Source organism: Cyprinodon tularosa, unplaced genomic scaffold, assembly GCF_016077235.1.
Source record: "Cyprinodon tularosa strain WSP-4 unplaced genomic scaffold, ASM1607723v1 ctg177, whole genome shotgun sequence".
NCBI lineage: Eukaryota > Metazoa > Chordata > Actinopteri > Cyprinodontiformes > Cyprinodontidae > Cyprinodon > Cyprinodon tularosa.
This window is the reverse complement of record NW_024038589.1, coordinates 659,265-679,343: the sequence shown is the minus strand read 5'-3', so window position 1 is coordinate 679,343 and position 20,079 is coordinate 659,265. Positions and strand designations below refer to the sequence as shown.

At 38.5% G+C, this 20,079-nt stretch overlaps 2 protein-coding genes across 2 annotated transcripts; both read right to left on the bottom strand.

The window, feature by feature from the left end:
- Nucleotides 1–5,051: 5,051 nt before the first annotated feature.
- Nucleotides 5,052–15,059, bottom strand: LOC119781438 (fibrinogen-like protein 1). The gene is made up of 5 exons (XM_038281913.1): nt 14,984–15,059; nt 6,963–7,048; nt 5,880–5,997; nt 5,519–5,704; nt 5,052–5,361 (listed from the first exon to the last, which is right to left on the bottom strand). Exons 1-5 carry the CDS (start codon nt 15,057–15,059, stop codon nt 5,084–5,086), a joined length of 744 nt encoding a protein of 247 aa, XP_038137841.1. The 3' UTR covers nt 5,052–5,083.
- Nucleotides 15,060–17,010: 1,951 nt separating this feature from the next.
- LOC119781437 (fibrinogen-like protein 1) lies at nt 17,011–19,662 on the bottom strand (the record flags this gene model as incomplete). Its single annotated transcript, XM_038281912.1, has 4 exons — nt 17,011–17,435; nt 17,927–18,112; nt 18,324–18,441; nt 19,564–19,662. Coding segments are annotated over 4 exons (681 nt in total), but the record flags the coding sequence as incomplete, so codon positions are not given.
- Between the last annotated feature and the right edge of the window lie 417 nt (nt 19,663–20,079).

The following is a 20,079-nucleotide window of genomic DNA, read 5'->3' as shown; positions in this document are numbered from 1 at the left end:
TATATACTTATTTATTTTTTTTGTTGGGGGTCACTGTAAGATTTTAATTTCTTAATGCACTAGTTTGTAAAGACTACAAACTACTTTGCCGCAAACCACAAAACGCGCAAAACCATCATTTAAATAGGGCGTCTCCAACAGTTTTGCACCTTCCACCAGTTACGCAATCACTCTTGTTAAATCACCCGCAAACCATGGTTCAGCCCCTCGCGCAAAATTCCAGTTTGCGAGCGCAAATTACTGCACGCAAAATTGGATCTTGATAAATCCGGCCCTTAGTGTCTTAATAAAATGATGCAAAATGGTGCAGTCAGTCGTTATCTCCCGCCTTGACTATTGTAACCTGACTGGTCTCCCAGCCTGTACGATAAAACCGTTACAAATGATCCAGAATAGGGCGGCACGTCTAGTGTTCAATTAGCCCATAAAGTCTCGTGTGACCCCTCTGTTCATTGAGCTTCACTGGTTAACCGTGGCTGCGTGCATCAAATTCAAGTCCCTGATTCTAGCCTGCAAAGTCCTTAAGGGTACGGCTCCCGTCTACTTGAACCCTCTTGCAAAAGCTTATGTCACAACTTGGTCACTCCCATCATCAATGGATTCTCCTCTAGCAGTCTCTACACCACGCTTAAGACAATCCATGTTTCATGGGTTTTTCCAACATGGTGAAATAACCTACCAAGCACAACAAGAACAGCAGCGTCCCTGTCTATCTTCAGGAATTCCCTTAAAGACCCACCTCTCCAAAGAGCATCTCCTATCCTAACTCTTACCCATGGCTCTCTACTACTCTTTCTAAACTTCCCTCTATCTCTTTGCTGTCACCACTGATTCTGACTTGGGATTTTCCTCTAGAGAACTTATTGTCATGTTGATAAGAACTGTAAAATGGAGAAACATAAAAAGTACTATCAGGTACATGTTTGTTTGCTTTCGATATAAATTCCAGTGCTGGGCAGAAATAGCAGTTTTGAATCTCTTTATGAGATATTTTGATGCCCAGAACAACTATTTTCATCCCTAAAATGACAGGAATCAGTCCTGAAATGTAATGTGTTTCTTGGGAGAGATTTTGATGCAATAAAATGTTTTACCAGTTTTATTTTTGGTTCATTTTTTTTTTTTTTTTTCTATTTAGAAAATCAACTATTAACTTACATTTTTCAATGAGATCCAGCATTGTCACCCTGCTTAGATGTTTTACAGATCCATAGATCTGCCACTGTTGTTTCCATGTCATCAGGAACACATGATGTGTTTGATTACGGTAGAGACAAGAAGATTAGGATTGTTTATGCATTCTCACTCAAAACCAGTTTAGCTATTTATCATGTTCTGAGATAAGTTGTTAAAATAACCAAAATATTGAACAGCATGTTTAAGATGAGGCTCTTATCACTCAAATATTATTTTTAAGTAAGAGAGACAGTCCATCTATGTGGGAAGTTCGGTTATCTGTCCCATTTTTTCGAATAAAATTAAAATATTTTTTAAAATATTTTTAACACTGCTTGTTAAGAAATTGATTAAAATATGATACAGGGTATGAAAAAAATAGTATAAACCCTTTAAAGCCAATTGTATCATATTTGTTGTTGACAACTCTGACTTACACAATAAGACGCATGTAGTGAAAAGAAAACGTTTAAAACATTATAGAGAAATGCCTTATGTATCAAGTTTGATGTAAATAAATGATCTAATTTAACCTATACAACAATTCTTTTTTGATGTAATTTGTCAGAGGGTTCAATGACAACTAATAAAAAAAAAAAAAAAAAACGGAATTATGTCAATTATTTCATAGTCCAGGCTTTAAAGGGTTAATATAAATCGTAATAAAACTTTCTCCAATAACAACTTTTCTGATATTTCAACATGCATTACAATCTATGATTGCAACATTTGTCACTAACAGGAATTTCCAATTTGATGCAGTTTTATGTGTGTGCTGTAAAAAGAAAATATTTCTTCAATTTTACTTTAAGAGTTTATTTTCACTCACTACTTATATGTTTTGTTCATATCATGCAGAACTTTAAATAACCCGTTTATTCCTTTAGTTTTGCAGTTTAATCCTGCACCTGGTGGCTCCACTTGCCTATTCTTGGTGATTTCAAAGAAATCCATAAGTCCATACACATTTTATTAGAAATTCATGGAAATGTTTATTAAAGTGTATGATGCAAATAACATATTGGAATATTGGCCCACTTACCCTGACAGATGTGGAGACATAGTTACATTTGCTGGCAGCATTGCTAAAATGGCTTTTTAGCTTTGCCCAATGGATGGATGGATGGATGGATGGATTGATGGATGGATGGATGGATGGATGGATTAACCTGCCCGATAGCAAAGATAAAAATATATAACATGGGATAAAAAAACACCAAATTAGATTTAAAAAATTTTAAATAAATATGAACACCATTTTAACTAACTGAGCAGAGTAGGCATCTGATTTGGACTCTTGAGGATGTTCAGAATGGTGCAGATGTTTTACAGTGCACCATTCCCTCCAAAAGCACACCAATGGATAATGCTGCGATTTCATTGTCAAATTTGATATATCGATTATGGTTAAAACCTTACTTTTGATTTTCATCAGAACACAGCAGACTTTTAAAATGCCTCCTAAGAGCACTTCCAATCTTACTTAGGTTATTTTGCTTTAGTTAAAATGGCCTCTCCTTCTCTTCATGGGTTTTCAGTCAGAATAGCACCTGACTGTGTTTAAAACTACTTTTACCAGCAAAAAAAAGGCATCTTCTTTTTCTCTTCTGGATTTTAATAAATATTTCAGAAAAAAGGCCAATGATTTTTTGCAGCAATCCCTCCCTGAATAACAGTTAATTAATGCAAGTGAAGCAGAGTCATAGTAAAGTTTTACGGCGCTGAGGATCATTTTGACCTCGAAATAAAAGCAGCAATGATAAGCAAAGAAAAACATTTGTCAAAGCACTAAGTATATACCAGGTGGGTGCTTATCTTCAGAGCCGTTGAGTGGGGGAGTTCTGCTAGCAGAGGACCATGAAGGTTAAGTTGCTATGGGAGATCTGTGACACTTTTCTCTGGGTAGTTTTTATCCACACAATACCAACTATCATGAAAAAACTTGAGAGGTTTTACTCCATATTATAGTTCAGTTTTTAACCATGTGAATTTTTCTTTTTTTTTTTTTTTGTCTACAGTCCATTTTAATAATATTTCCAGAGGATATGAACCCTTTTCTGCCCTTGAGAAGTTAGAATTTTTATGATCAATATAGGCTATTACTGAATGTTATTGAGATCTCTTTGTGTCTCCCATTGTCTTACCTTAACCTTGACATAACTAATGAAGATGATTAGATGACTACAATGTGTAGGAAAAAACTGTATGATTTTTAAATATGTATACATATTATTTACTATTATGCAGAACAGCCGAGGTATTTTTAGGGTGTAACGAGCCTTTTTCATGAATGATAAAGATCAGTCCTAATAATAGCATATGATTGCTTATTGTGCTAACATCTGGACATTAAAGCAAAGGATATATAAATTACCATTGTGAACCTCCACAGTTTACATAAAAGGTGGTGGCGGCTGACATCTTGTCTAGCAGTTTAGGAAAAAGGCCATAGGAAGTCAGGCTGACCCAGTGTTGGGGAAAAAAAACCTGCTTCATTCTCAAGGTTGTAAGGGGGCCTTGCCACAAAGTATGAAGAAAAAATAAGAGGAAAAAGCATACATTTGTCCTCAAATAAAACAGCAAATGTTTGTATCTCCTATTTTGCACCTCTATAAATATTAGGAATAAATATTGCATAAATATACCAATCTCCTTGCTTGGGTGTCACATTCAGCTTTTTTGCATGTGTAATCTGTTAAACTTCCATGGGTGTACCTTATGTTTTGACACAAAATTTGCCTTTAATGAAAAAGAAACAATCAGGGAATATATATATATATATATATATATATATATATATATATATATATATATATATATATATATATATATAGTTCTAGATCAAATGTACCAGGGGGCCAGGAGGGGGCCAGCGTATTTTCATGGGGGCAGAGAAAAGCATAAAATAAAAAAGCAGGGCAAGCGGTTCAAATATATTAAGATAGCTGCATGAAGTGAAATTTCTATAGTTGATAGTTTAATTAAAATGCTATGTCTTATTAGGTGAATGTATTCATCATTTAGAAATGTATTTAGTATTTTTTACTTAATTTAAGTTAAAATTACAGTTTTCAATCAAATCTGAATTAGAACTCAAGAAAAACTGATAAATTCAGCTGTAAAATGTAAAGTTTTTTTTCATTTATTTCTGTGTTTTGAAAAAAATAAAAACATTTAGCAGACTGGGATCCTATCTCAATACCACTGAAGCTATCACCTTATTGTTTTTAAATAATTAGTAAAAAAAAAAAAGTGAAATAGATCAGAAGGTGTGTGTGTGTGTACATATATATATATATATATATATATATATATATATATATATATATATATATATATATATATATATATATATATATATATATATATATATATATATATATATATATATATATATATATATATATATATATTTTTTTTTTTTTTTTTTTTTTTTTTTATATATATATATTTCAATATTTTAAAGTAACCCATATCTGCTGTAATATATTCAGGCTTAAAAAAATGCTAAGCTAAATTCTAGACTAGCAGTCAGCGGTTCATCTCATTTCTATATCTTAGAAATAAACAACAGCACCAAGCTTATTAAAACACATATATGCACCTCTGGCAGCTTCACATAGTTTACACACATCAGCCACTGGATGACTCTCCATCAGACTTGGAAGTTTAGGGGATTTTCTTTTATTTTTATGTATCAGGTTACCACAATCCTTTACGGACGCCAAAATAACATTTCATTCTTTATAACTCTGCTTGTTTAGCACTCAATGTAGATTTTTCTTAACATCCCACTATGTTATTAATCAATAAAACAATGCATTAAAAACTTGCTTGTCTATTTATTTTCCATTTTCAGAAATTGCAGCTTGGAAACATGGATTTAAACTGCAACATTCAGAGGAAATCAATCAGACATAATCATCATTCTGGTGGCCTTTGCCGAATAAGGTTTCCCTTTCCAGGTGAGCCAGTGAAGGCCTGAGCTCCAGCCGACGGAGTCCGCAGAAGAGCGCCACTCCCCATTAAGGGCTGCAGAGCCGCAGCCACTGTACCACCAGCCACTTCCGTGCTTGGTGGTGCACTTATTAAAAGCAATGTCACCATAAATGCATGGGTAGCAGTTGTCATTGTCACGGTCGTAGGTGCTGAAGCCTGAGCCGTTTTGGTCATGCAGAGCGTCGCCTTTGCAAAGAGACAAAAACTGTTAATCAGCTGTTAAGAAATGTAAAGTGAGAAATAGTTTATGAAAACCCAAATTAATGGCGTAACTTTTGCAAAAGAAAGTAGCCTTTCGTTAACCGTAAGTTAAAACATTAGTTAAGACAATATGGAAGGTTACCTGCATTTCCGCTGTATGTCCCAACATGCAGTTGATAAGCTGTTCTCTCATCTCCTAGTTTAAAGTCACTGTACTCTGCAAAAGCAAATTCACCCTCATGGTCCCACAATTCCACTCTCAAAGTCCACCTTTTTGTCATGTCCTTAGTCAGAAGATGGATGTTCTCTAGACCGAGCCAGTGGTCGACTGTGGGATCAGAGGAACATGCAAACATCAAATTTTCTCCACAATGTCTTTAAATATAAGCTAGTAGCATGAGTACCCACTCAGTTGACATTAAAATCAGTCAGATACAAATAGATGGAACTTCCTTACACAAAAATACTTCAAGCAAAATGTTAAGGGGAAAAAAATCACTTACATTTCAAAGATCCAAACCCAAATCTATATTTAGCCCACCCTTTATTGAAAGACACTGCTCTCCCGCTTCGTCTTTGGATAACTATCCAGCCATCAGCCGGACGCATCTCACAATAAACCTGAAAAGGAGGTTCAGAAATAAAGACTGGAAAAGACTGCTTTGTTTTTGTTTTTTTGTTCTAAAGGTAGAAACAATTTTTTTTTAGTGTTTAAAATACAAAATTAACATTTTGGCAGTATGGTTTGCAAAAGCATTTATCACATTACAACCAAATCACTAAGTCTGATTAAATTGGGTGTTCTGTAACAGACTGAGTAAAAATAATGGAAAATGGATGAAACGGTGCATGGGTTTGCAAAGAACCCTTTGATCCTAAAACACTGAGGGGCAACTGAAAGAACTACATTGCAACACATGGGTGTCACTGCAAAAGGGGCAAGCTTGGGAGGTAAAACATTAGTCTCCAGAAAAGTCTGCCAAGAGGAAAAGGATTTTTTGAAGGAAAGTTACAAAGAGCCTCATCTTTGGTCAATTTAAAGTCTAATAAAAAAAACCTGTAGCAGGAAAAGACCACTGACCATTACGGAGTTTTGCATTCATGCACAAAACCTTAAAACAAAGATGAACCCTTCAGCAGAAAAAAAAAAAAAAACATTTTTTAAATCCTTCCATCAGTTTTCTCTCATCTCAGATTTGTTCTGCACCCTGTGTTTTCTCAAAGGATTCCAGTAAAATACATTAATGAATGTTTTAACATTTTTATGGGTTAAGTATTATTTTGCAAGATACTACATACAGAAACCTATTATCATTATCCTACATGATAAACAGAACTAATTTGAGGAGAACCTTGAATAACCAAATTCCCAGAAGGTGGATTTTGTATTTTGATAGCAAATATAAGAAAATAATCATATATCTTTGGTATTTTATAGAAAGGAAATTTTGTTTAAGCTTTGAAAATAGCTGAAATTTTTCTCTAGATTAAGTTATACATAACTTTTTTGCCGGCAATTGGATTGAGAATTATTTTTAATAGATTCATGGTTTTGTTTAAGAATAGCAAATGAGGCGGTTTGGTACCTTGATCCTAGCATTGGTTCCTGCAGGCTGAATTTCATAAACTCCACAAGGTGAAAGTGGCTTCTGGATCCTAATCTGTGTGCAGTCTTTCCCACCCAAGAGTTGCAGCAAAAAGTAAAACAAAAAAAATATTATATTAAGTAAAATCTTTAAACTTTATATTGATAAGAATAAACAGATGCAAATTACCTTCAGGAAAACGCCATTTCAGCTTTTTTAGGAGTTTAAACAAAAACAGTTTTATGTTAAATATGGTCTTTAAGAATTAATAGTGTTAACAGCAAAGTATGATTTACAAAAAAAGTGGCAAAATATTTACCTGTGTTTGGACTGAACCGCTCAACTGAAGACTCAGTATGAATCCACTACAGAAAAGCAGACTCCTCATTATGTCCTAATTAAAATAAATTTGAATTTAAAAAGAAGCAATAACACATAGACATATCAATGGTCAACATTTTTCTGTCTTCGAATACGAACCTGTTTCCTGGGAAACTTTTAAAACCAAGCTCAGAAGAGCAGAGGCGCTTTTAAAAAAAATCCTAGCTAAACTATACTCCACTTCCCACTTATTTATGTCACAGTTTGCCGTCAGGGACGATAAGAGCAGCTTGATAACAACCCAGTAGCCGCAAAGCAACATTCTAGGACAAAGCCACACAACCCAAACAATGGCGTGTTGTAGAAGGCAGATATACTTTATCATGGCACAAAGGTATCAAGATCACTCAGTTCATTTTATGCCGAAAATATACTTAAAGGAACAATTGTCAAAAGTCTCTGTGATTCAAGACATTGATCAGGTTTTTAAGAAACAACATTTGGATGCTTTTCTATAATATCTCTCTCTTGTTTGGTTGTCTAAACCAAATCCATGTATGGGTGTCAAAATATCCTCAGAAAAACCATGTCAAAATCTATTTTCCTTTCAATTTAAGCCTGTTTTTAAAGAAACTGTTTTAAAGCTTGGTTGAAAAGAAATGCTTTCATTTATTTATCTAAAAAAAGATAAATTTTACTAGTATTTTCAGATGCATAGTGACCGAAGTGGGGATGTTTTTCATTAAATGAGGGGTAGCAGCCATGTTGTCCATGTGTATGTAAGCCTCCTGCCAGTTTGTTCAATATGTTAAAGGGGTTAGTTAAGTTATATGTGGATACAAAAAAGACACAATTAATCTATCATTATAAAACATGGTTATGTTTCCCAATCCAACACTGGTATTGGATACCGGTCCGATATAAGCCTGATACTAATATCAGGTTATGCTGACCTGGACTTAAAATCACCGATATTTGCATGCTTATATAAACATTAAAGCTTCTATAAACCATTTCTTGATAATAAATGTTGTTCTGATACCTGTTGTTGTCGACAATTGTTCTTTGTTTCAGTAAAATCACTTGATCAAACCTTTATAGTAACATTAAACACTTACAAAAGCGTTAAAAATCTATCTATGATTAATGCCTATATCTTATAGGGACAATATCTGTAATGGTTGCTCTCAAAGGTGCAATATTGCTGTAGCATTGTAAATTAAAAAGTTGTGATATGATGTCCCCAATTTGAGTCTTCTCCATCTTGGAATCAAATTTCATTTAATTTTATCTTGCATTTTGTTTCATTATTTCCATACCTCCATGGGAGGTTCCACCTGGCTAGAATGTAGTAAGCTATTTTCTTGTTTACTCTTTGTATGCATAAGAAATTAATTACCAGCAGGACACGGTAATCTTGTATGCAACCACAGTGATTTTCGGACATAGACATTTTTCTAATAACGTGACTATGCACCTTTGAGAGTTTTTCTGCAAGAAACTAAGGTTTTTATTAAATTTTATAAGAAATTTATAAAAAAAAATTTAAAAAACACTGATAATTACTCACTAATAAGAATAGAGAGTAAGATAAAGAAATGTGGCATGGTTTACAAGTGACAATTTTTATATGCTTTTGTTGCGTCAACATGAAATTGGTGTTATGAAAACTAGAAAGGTATGGTCTAGTTTTAAATCTAGCCAATACTTATATTTTGTCAAGACTTTTTAAGAACCATCAGTAAATCCAGTTGCACCCACATTTTGATAATCAGTTTTACGGCTAAAAATCTTGACATTATCCAAGCACTAGATGGCCCTCGTGCTCACTGGTTTAACATCTTAATAACTGTCAGGCAGGTCCTTAAAGGCAAAGTGCGTCATCTGTATGGGAAATCTACTTAGAGGCTGTGGACTGAATATTGAACTACCAGGTAAATAGTAAAGATATATGGCAATAGTTAGAATTTTTCTTCGTTGAATTTTAATTTCCTTTATTTTGTCATATTTTCAGTATTCATTCAATAAGCTTTAATGGATAAAAATATTCCCCACCCTTCCCCCTAGGCGTTGTTCGGGATCATGCCTGCGAGTCTGCTGCTCCAAAATGCTAAAGCTACGTTCACACCAAATGCAATTTAAGCAGCTAAAGCAGACAATTTAAATGCAAATTCTATGGTTGGTATGCATCAAGGCGTATCAACAGGTCCTGCAGCAAGTCTCGAGAATCAGGAGCAGGGCATCTTGATGCACCTGAGCAGCAATAACAGGGTAAAACTCTACTAGGTTTACATATAAGGTAAGGAGAATATTTTTGTTTCACATACAAAGAAACGTGATCCTATGATCACTTCACTGAAACAGCTTATTAATGCCTAAATTAACTAAAAATGTCGAGCTATGCCAACAAAGTATGCTCGCTTTTATTTTTCCTAGTGTTTGAAGCTTGTAACGCATACCAGAAAAATGCTAACATCATTTTCCAGCAGCCACTAACAGTAGGGGAAAAACCCAAAGAGGCTGGCCAGCGTGATGCAGCTGCTGCTGGTGATTTCCAGTAATAGCTAGCCACTGGGCACCAAAGGGCCCCCCGGGACCAATTGCGCTGCCCTCAGCATCTTCTGAAAACAGTAGGCTGAGTTTGAAATTTTATATTATTCTGTTGCTCTTTCCTTTTTTAAACATTTATGGAGCATTTCATAATAGTAATCATATAAGTCATTTAAGCGTTATAGAGATTTCAAAATGGCAACATCTTAAAGAAATTACAAATTAGAAGAACTAATAAAAATGTGTTTATTATGTATGTAGTTTAAATGAACGCTGACCCCTCTGGTTCGTTGGTCAGTACTGGTAGCAGTTCCAATGACTCAGTACCCATGAAGTAGCCCTCAGCCTTAAAAAGGTTGGTGACCCCTGCCCTAGATAGTGCTCTATATAGTGGTTACATCATTTTATGAGAATGTCCTGTGCATGAAAAAGTAGTGGACTCAAAATCCCCCACAGTGCACCTTGAAAAGTAGTAATCATCCATGGTCACTAGACGAGCAGATATATCCCAGAATGCTTTGCAAGAGCACTCCTCGCAAAGCATCATGGGTGTTGTTATGGCGGCATGAGAGAACAAAGATGACCGAGTGAAAGTAGTGATCATCTGCTCGAACAGTCAGTTAACTGAGTTCACTATAATGTCCACTATATAGTTCCTGCTCTATATAGCTATTGAGAGGTTAGGGTGAATGTTCAGACACAGCCCCTGGTCTATTGAGAGGTTAGGGTGAATGTTCAGACACAGCCCCTGGTCCACAGGGGATACTCAAACTCAAAAACTATGGTGTTGGGAGCTGGAGAAATCCCATCTTTCTCCAGCAGAGTCCGCCGTGGATCCTCTGTGAAAGCTCTGGGAGAGCTAACCTGCCGAGCCGACCCTCTGAGCCAAACCCTGAAGATTCACAGAGAACCCCCAAGCAGCTCTGGACTTGAGCTGGGAAATCTAAACCAAGGTCTGTTCAAGCTAAGACGTGAGACGCTGAAGCAGCAAACGGACTCTGCTGATAAACTCTTCTCCAGAACCAACAGTGACTCTCCCAAAGTAAACCTCAAGAACCCTCAAGGTACAATCAGTGAACCTTTGGAAATCAAACCCTGTCTGCAGTCCCTAACTGTGCTGTCTCTCACGCAGACTCCGGTGAACCAGAATCCAGGCCCGAACCAGAATCAGTACATTCTGTGTGTTGTGCTTAAATAAACTGTTAAACTTTTCATCCTTGTGTCCGTTAGTGGTGTTCTGCATAACTGGGTCTCCTTTAGTGAACCCATCATGACAGAACACTGCGGCCAAACTCAAGGCCCAGCAGATCACCTCACCCGTCGTTTGGAGGAGCAGGATGCTCAACTACAGGGACAAACCCAAACGCTCCGTGAGTTATACCATCTAGTTGGAACTCATAATCAAATGCTACAGAGTTGTGCTAATTTTCTGAATAGCGCTAATGCTGCTCCACAATCATTTCCGGGTCCAGTCCCTCCTCCGAGGTCACAGGCTGTGACGTCATCAGAGTTCCGTCCTAGTCTCCCAGAGAAATTCTCCGGTAACATGAAAGATTGCAAAGGATTTTTATTTGAGTGCCGGTTGATCTTTCAGAATTCCCCTTGTAGTTTTTCCACGGATCACAAGAAGATAACATTCATTCTCTCTCAGTTAACAGGAAGAGCCTTGGAATGGGCTCAGGCAAGATTTGCCGCTGACGACAGTTTAAATTGCTATTTTTCTGACTTCATTGCTGAATTTACCCAGGTCTTCAACCAGGAAACTGACCAAACAATTGATTCTAGAGCTCTCTTCAACCTTAAACAGGGAAATTCTTCGGTGGCTGAATTTTCAATTAACTTCCGGGTTAAGGCGGCAGCTTCCGGATGGAACCAAAGCGCCCTGAAAGGAGCCTTTTTCATGGCATTAAACGAACAGATCAAAGATGAACTCGCTACCCTCGACGAACCTGCCACCCTCGAAGATTTAATTCGCCTCTCCATCAGACTTGACAATAGAATTCGAGCCAGAAACAGTTCTAGGAAGCAGAGTACTTTTTCAGAGTACTTTTTCTTCTGCCTCACATAACGTGACTGTTTGTTCTCCCTCTACAGAGCAGATGCCCACTCAGAGGTCTAAGCCCCAGTCTCTACCATTGCCTGTTCAGGCCTCTCATTCGGGCGAAAGGGATGTCGAACCTATGCAGGTGGGACACACCAGGCTCACTCCTGAGGAGAGACAGAGGCGTTTTCTAAGTAAACTATGTATCTACTGTGGTGAGAGTGGACACTTCATCGCCTCCTGCCCGGCAAAATCAAAAGCCGGGGCCCGCCAGAGGATCTGAGGAGTCTGGCGGGCCAAATAAACACAATGAAATCTCCTCGATTGTTGCTGCCTGCCACGCTTTTCTGTGATAATCAAAGCCTCTCTTTCTCTGCTTTCATCGACTCAGGCTGTGAACGTAATCTAATCGACTCTAACCTCGTCCAGCAACTCCAAATTAAAACCGTTCCTCTCTCTCAGCCTCTCAGTGTGTCCGCTATAGACGGAAAAAGACTCCATCGAGTTACCCACCAAACCCAGCCTCTCGAGCTACTTCTGTCAGGTAACCACCGAGAGACAATAACATTCTTTGTTTTTCCCTCTGCATGTTCCCCGCTGGTTCTCGGGCTCGAGTGGTTGGAGAAGCATAACCCTCACATTAACTGGACTAAACGTCACCTGGAATCATGGTCCACTACGTGCCACGAAACATGCCTTCGTTCTGCTGCCCCTATGGTGGGGTCTCCTAGAGGTGGGGGGGAGATGGACTCTCCTGACCTTTCTTCAGTTCCCTCTGAGTACCATGACTTAGCCCCTGTCTTCAGTAAGGTCAGTGCGACGTCCCTACCTCCACACAGACCATACGATTGCGCCATTGAACTTTTACCTGGTGCTCCTCTTCCTAGCAGCAGATTGTATAACATTTCCAAGCCAGAAAGAGAAACTATGGAAAAATACATCAACGAGTCTTTAGCTGCTGGAATAATTCACCCTTCATCCTCTCCATTGGGCGCCGGTTTCTTCTTCGTGGGCAAGAAGGATGGTTCCCTGAGACCTTGTATTGATTATCGAGGTTTGAACCAGATCACAATTAAAAACAAATACCCACTGCCTCTTCTCGCCTCTGCTTTTGAACCAGTACAGGGTGCAACAGTGTTTTCCAAGCTGGATTTAAGAAACGCCTATCATCTCCTTAGGATACGAGAGGGCGATGAATGGAAAACTGCCTTTAAAACACCCTTGGGCCAATTCGAATACCTAGTAATGCCCTTTGGTTTAACTAACGCTCCAGCCTGCTTCCAGGCCCTAGTAAATGATGTTCTCAGAGATTTCCTCAACGTGTTTGTTTTTGTGTACATTGATGACATTCTCATTTATTCCAAGGACCTCCATGAACACAAGAAACATGTTCGTCTTGTCTTACAGAGACTACTGGTAAATAAGCTGTTCGTGAAACCCGAGAAGTGCGAATTTCATCAACCTTCAGTCACTTTTTTGGGGTTTGTGCTCGAGGGCGGCCAGGTAAAACCTTCAGAGGACAAAATCAAAGCAGTCTTAGACTGGCCAGTTCCAGAGAACCGAAAACAACTGCAGAGGTTTTTAGGATTCGCAAACTTCTATCGTCGATTTATAAGAAACTACAGTCAAACCGCCCTTCCATTAACCTCCCTGACTTCTGTAAAACGAACCTTTCAGTGGACTCCCGAGGCTCAAACAGCATTCGAAAGGTTAAAATCCTTGTTTTCCAGAGCTCCTGTCCTTATTCAACCTGACCCCGCAAAGCAGTTTATCCTAGAGGTGGATGCTTCAGATTCCGGTGTTGGAGCCGTTGTTTCCCAGAGGCTCGACTCAGACCAAAAGATACACCCATGTGCTTTCTTCTCCCGTAGGCTTTCTTCCGCTGAACAGAACTATGATGTGGGTGACCGAGAGCTCCTGGCTATCAAGCTGGCGTTGGAAGAATGGAGGCATTGGCTGGAGGGAGCTGAGCACCCGGTTCTTGTGTGGACAGACCACAAAAACCTGGCTTACATCCAGTCAACTAAACAGGCTAATCCTCGCCAATCCAGGTGGTCAATCTTCTTCTCCCGCTTCAACCTAATCATTTCCTACAGACCCGGATCCAAGAACGTGAAGCCCGATTCTCTCTCTCGTCTCTACTCCGTCGATCATCCTGAGACACCTGAACCAGTCCTTCCGGCTTCATGTACAGTAGGAGTGGTCAACTGGGAGATAACTGACCTCATCAACTCAGCCCTGACCACTGAACCCGATCCAGGTAACGGTCCATCTAACCGTACATATGTCCCATCTTCTGTCAGGTCCCGTCTTATCCAGTGGATGCATGCCGCCAAATTCTGCGCTCATCCAGGAGTGAGTAGAACAGTTGCTCTCATCTCCAGACGCTTCTGGTGGCCCACTCTCCACAGGGACGTAAAGGAGTATGTGTTGGCTTGCCTCACATGTGCCCGTAACAAAGCCTCACACCAACCTCCTACTGGCCTGCTTCAACCACTTCCTGTTCCCTCGCGTCCATGGTCTCATATCGCCATTGATTTCGTCACCAGTCTCCCTGTCTCTCGAGGTATGTCCACCATACTAACCATTGTTGACCGTTTCTCGAAGTCCTGCCATCTAGTTCCCCTCAGAAAACTTCCCACGGCCTTCCAGACAGCCCAGCTTCTCATAAAACATGTTTTCCGGCTTCATGGCATCCCCCAAGAAATCCTCTCGGACAGAGGTCCCCGATTCATCTCTCAGGTATGGAAGGCTTTCTGTTCTGCTCTCGGCTGCAAACCCTCTCTCACCTCAGGTTACCACCCCCAATCGAATGGTCAGACCGAACGCATGAACCAACAGTTGGAATCCACCCTCCGTTGCCTCACGTCTAATAACCCCGTGGATTGGAGTCAATTCCTCCCATGGATTGAATATGCCCACAACTCTCTCCGTTCTGCATCCACTGGACAATCCCCATTCCAGGTCAGTCTCGGATATCAACCACCTCTTTTCCCCGCAGATGAGAGAGAGATATCGGTGCTGTCCGTCAATCAACACATCCGTCGCTGTCAAAGGATTTGGAGGGAGACCATCGCTACACTCAACCAGTCATCTGCATCCGTTAAACGTTTCGCCGACGCCAAGAGACGTCCCGCCCCCGAGTACTCTGAGGGCCAGGAGGTGTGGCTCTCCACCCGAGACATGTCTCGAAAACTCTCCCCGAGATTCATTGGACCTTTCAGAATCTCTCGAGTCATCAACCCCTCAGCTGTTCGTCTCCAACTACCTCAGTCCCTCCGAATCCACCCTATATTCCACGTCTCCCAGATTAAACCTGTTTCTTCGAGCCCTCTGTGCCCGCCGTCCGACTCCCCACCACCCGCCCTGGAGGTCCATGGCCATCCGGCCTTCACAGTGCGCCGCATTGTGGACTCCCGTCGACGAGGTCGCGGATGGCAGTACCTCTACTGTCTCTGTTTTCCAGGAAACCCGTGCCTCCTCTGTGAAAGCTCTGGGAGAGCTAACCTGCCGAGCCGACCCTCTGAGCCAAACCCTGAAGATTCACAGAGAACCCCCAAGCAGCTCTGGACTTGAGCTGGGAAATCTAAACCAAGGTCTGTTCAAGCTAAGACGTGAGACACTGAAGCAGCAAACGGACTCTGCTGATAAACTCTTCTCCAGAACCAACAGTGACTCTCCCAAAGTAAACCTCAAGAACCCTCAAGGTACAATCAGGGAACCTTTGGAAATCAAACCCTGTCTGCAGTCCCTAACTGTGCTGTCTCTCACGCAGACTCCGGTGAACCAGAATCCAGGCCCGAACCAGAATCAGTACATTCTGTGTGTTGTCCTTAAATAAACTGTTAAACTTTTCATCCTTGTGTCCGTCAGTGGTGTTCTGCATAACTGGGTCTCCTTTAGTGAACCCATCATGACATATGGGTCATTTCGAATACCTCAAATCGGGAAATGGACATCTAATATACGGAGGAAATGCCTCTGTGGTCACCACAATAAATCATATCTGCTGGCAGTTAGAGCTTGGACCCAGAACATGGATTATTTGTGCTAGTAACTGGCTGAACTATATGGAAGCAAATCGTTGCCATATTTCAAATGAAAAAGTATTTCCAGAAATGCTTTTTCATTTGAAGAATGTGGCTGCATTGTTTGACTCATAAATAAAATTAGTATCCACACAGACCATACGATTGCGCCATTGAACTTTTCGAACTTTTCTTAGTATTTGAGATTTATTTTTCAAAATGTACCCCAGCAAATACATACCAAAATTCAATTTAAAATGTAAAATTCGAAAATGAAAAAGCATTTCCAGAAATACTTTTTCAGTTTAAGAATGTGGCTGCATTATTTGACTCATAAATGACTAATACTAATTTGATTTATTCCTCAATGTTAAATGTTTCATTGCACTAAAGACTGAACTGTGAATAGCACTTGATAAGCAATGCTTTATGCAGATCACAGTGTCATAGTTCTGTCAGTATAAAAAAATGAACTTTTATATGACTTGTTGCTATATGATTTTTTTGTACCATATTTAGTGGAAGGAACTGTCCTATAATTAATGTTCATCTACTGTTCATCCTTCTACAGAAGTAGATTTTCAAATAAATTGCATAAAATATCAGTGGTTTCTAAAAGAAAAAAGCCAAAATATCGTAACTTTTCTATGATTGAATAACCTAGATAGTTTGATTAAATATATAAATATATCTTTGGTTATGATGTGGTTTAGATTTGGTTAGACTGATTTATTCAATAATTGAGGTTTTACAATGAAAAAGGCTGGTGTATTTTGTAGATATATGGTTTTTCGATTAAAATGCAATTAATTCTGATTGATTAATCACAGATCATGTAATTAATCAAATATTTAATTGTGTCCCACCAGTGCTAATTGAAAGATTTCACTCTGTGTGCTAAACCTATATGAGTTAAAGTTCATTTTTTACTTCATTACTTCATTCATGACAGGAGAGCTTTTTCAGAACATTTTAATTGTGATCTTGAAAGCTAACTCCCTAAATGTTTTGGTGTTTTTTTTATTGGTATTCTGTTTTATTCTTTCCATTGCTTGTGTTCATTTGGATCATTTCCATTTAATACATAATTTTTTATCAACATATGCCACAACACATCAAAAACAACTCCTCAAACTATTTATTTTAGCCATTTTGCTTTGTTTGCTTTGTTACTATGATATGTTCGTTTTTAAAACAAATACAAATTATAGTATTGCCCAAACTAAGCAGAGATGTAAAATCTAACCCGCAGGAATCAATCAGACTTGATCATCATTCTGGAGGCCTTTGCGGAATAAGGTTTGCCTTTCCAGGTGAGCCAGTGAATGCCTGAGCTCCAGCCGATGGGGTCGTCAGAAGAGTGCCAATCCCCATTGAGGGCTGCAGAGCCACAGCCACTGTACCACCAGCCACTGCCATGTCTCTCTGTGCACTCGTCAAAAGCAATGTCACCATAGATGCATGGGCGGCAGTAGTCATTGTCACGGTCGTAGGTGCTGAAGCCTGAACCGTTTTGGTCACGCAGGGCATCACCTTTGCAAAGAGACAAAAACTGTTAATCAAGTATCAAATAATAAGGCGCAAATCTTTATGTACGTTTTTATATATACAGTTCTATATTTAAAGATATAAAATGTATTTTGCAAAAGTTTTTATTACTGGACATGTGCTGTAAGCCTAATATAAGACTATCCTGATCAGCTGATAGAGAGTTCACTAGGAGGCTTCCCTAACAACAAAGAATGGGGCCCTGGTTACAGAGGAGGAGGGTAAAACCTGCAAGCTGCCCTAACAGTCAATTATAGTGTTGGTTATTTTTTATGGATACTGTCTTGATTACCTTTAATAAAAGCATTTCAATATGCTATAATTTAGGTTTAATAGAGGGTAAGCTGTAGCCTTTCTAATTTGTAAGGAATTACTCACCATAAGATATATTTCTGCAACAGATGTTAAGCTAAATATTCTCTAGTTTTAAAATCAACAAAATGCACAGTGTTGTTTAAAAAAAGGATTGACTTTACCTGCATCTCCACTGTATTTGCCAACACGCAGCTGATAAGCTGTTCTCTCATCTCCAAGTTTAAAGTTACGGTACTCTGCAAAAGCATGTTGATCGTTATGGTCCAGCAGGTCCACCCTCAAAGTCCACTTTTTAGATGGATCCTTGGTAAGAAGATGGATGCTTTCCAGACCGAGCCAATGATCCTCTGAGGGATCAGAGAAGCACATAAAGAAAAACATGAAGATCTCTTTTTGGATAAACAGACAGGATACCAGATGGAACTGCTTGATTTCCTTTTAACTGAACTCCACTACTCAGAATTCATTTGATTTGTTGCTTTTTTGATTTTATCTTTTAGGGATTACATGATCATTAAAAACTTCTCACAGAACAACATAATGAGTCAGTTTATTTACCATCTAGGTTTCCAAATCCTGTTTTATAATCAGCCCATCCTCTCTCAAAATTCTCCTTCCCTCCAGTTCGTCTCTGGATCACGATCCAGCCTTCATCTCCGTGGATTTCACAGTACACCTGAGCAGGTCGTCCAAGAAACAAAGCAAAACAGCATTTTTTAGCTACAGGTGTAAGTTGCAATTTGGGGCAAAATTTGCTGCTTAGCCAAGGTCTGCACTTTCAGAGTGCTTTTCTAGATTCACATATGAATATTTCATTTGCAAAAACAGATAAAAGCCATTAAAAAAAAAAAAAAAGAGCTTAGGCATGTGATTTACTCTGTATGGCGCTGCTAGTAAAAAGTATATATATATATATATATATATATATATATATATATATATATATATATATATATATATATATATATATATATATATATATATATATATATATATATATATATATATATATATATATATATCTTTTTATTTTTTTTTTATAAAAACTGAGTTATCTGTTTTTGCAAATGAACCCTTAGGGGTTCATTTGCAAATGAACCCTTAGGGGTTCAGGGGCGGAGCTAGATGGGGGGCCCCTTAGCCAATCATTGTCCACCCCTGTGGCCACCCCTACCACCTTTTCCCTCTAATACAGATGTTGGCAGCAGTAATACTCTCAAGTGGAATATTCAAAACATTTTAACTTTTCATAAATTAACAATACTTCACACAAAAACACTGTAGTTAATTATGCACACCAATGTACTAATATTAAAGATGATAAGTTCAGAATTCATGCTCTTTTCAGAACTAGATTTTGTGTTATATGTGGTAAAGAGAAAATGATATGTCTCTGCAAGTCATGAGTCTTCTTTAGAAAAAATGTATTAAATAATCAATTTATGTAGATATTAGTACATGTAAATATAAATTTTATGCATAATGATTATTGATAAAAGTAGGTAAGTAATGACAATGGAAATGTTGAAATATATGCGTCTATTTGTTAGGAAAGGCTGCAGGAAAGTATAGTTAGTCTTTATTTAGTGAATATGGACGTTGTGCTCATTCATTTTCCTGTTGGAACGGTGTAGATTTTCCCTAAGGTTCTGGTGCCACCCCTCAGGGAACATTGGTTATTGCCTGGCCACCCTTGTAAAAATTTTCTGGCTACGCTGCTGCTCTGTGCAGGTTGCAAGCTAAGCTTAAAGCAATGTTAGATGGATTAAAAGAGAGCTGTCACCAGCTATGTTCATACCGTAAGGCTGGTTTGGGTCCCCTTAGGATGGATTTTAAGCACTCCGCTGGTCACACCTGGGAATTTAGTCTTTATCTCTGTACAGTCTTTTCCCCCAAATATTTACAGAGGAAGGAAAGATAAAATAGAAACTCAATCTTAACCTGAATCTTTAAATTTATTTAATATATAGACATTTTAATGCATAACAATATTTATAACAAAGGAAATAAAGCTGCTTGCCTTCTGGAAAAGCTGTTTTCTGTGTGCACAAAAAGCAGATCTTACATTACACTTCAAATTGTTCAGGTCTGAAGTATTTTACTGTAAGAGGAAATCGAATCTTTACCCAAGCCTGAATGGAGCTGCTCAACAGAAGCACCACTGTGAGTCCAAAGAAGCCAAGAAAACTCTTCATTTTTTACCTGAATATAAGAGAAGGACACTTGTCATCAAAAGGAAGCGAAAAACAACAGATTTAATTCTTAATATTAAATCATATACATCATATTCATACCGTTTTGTTGGCTGAAGCTT

Coding starts and splice junctions, on each gene's coding strand:
- LOC119781438 (XM_038281913.1), bottom strand. CDS start 15,059: ATGTCTCGGGTGGAGAGCCACACCTCCTGGCCCTCAGAGTACTCGGGG. Junction 7,049..14,983: donor TCTCTTGGCGTCGGCGAAAC/GTTTAACGGATG, acceptor TGGGTGGGAAAG/ACTGCACACAGATTAGGATC. Junction 5,705..5,879: donor TGGGTTTGGATCTTTGAAAT/GTAAGTGATTTT, acceptor CTGATCCCACAG/TCGACCACTGGCTCGGTCTA.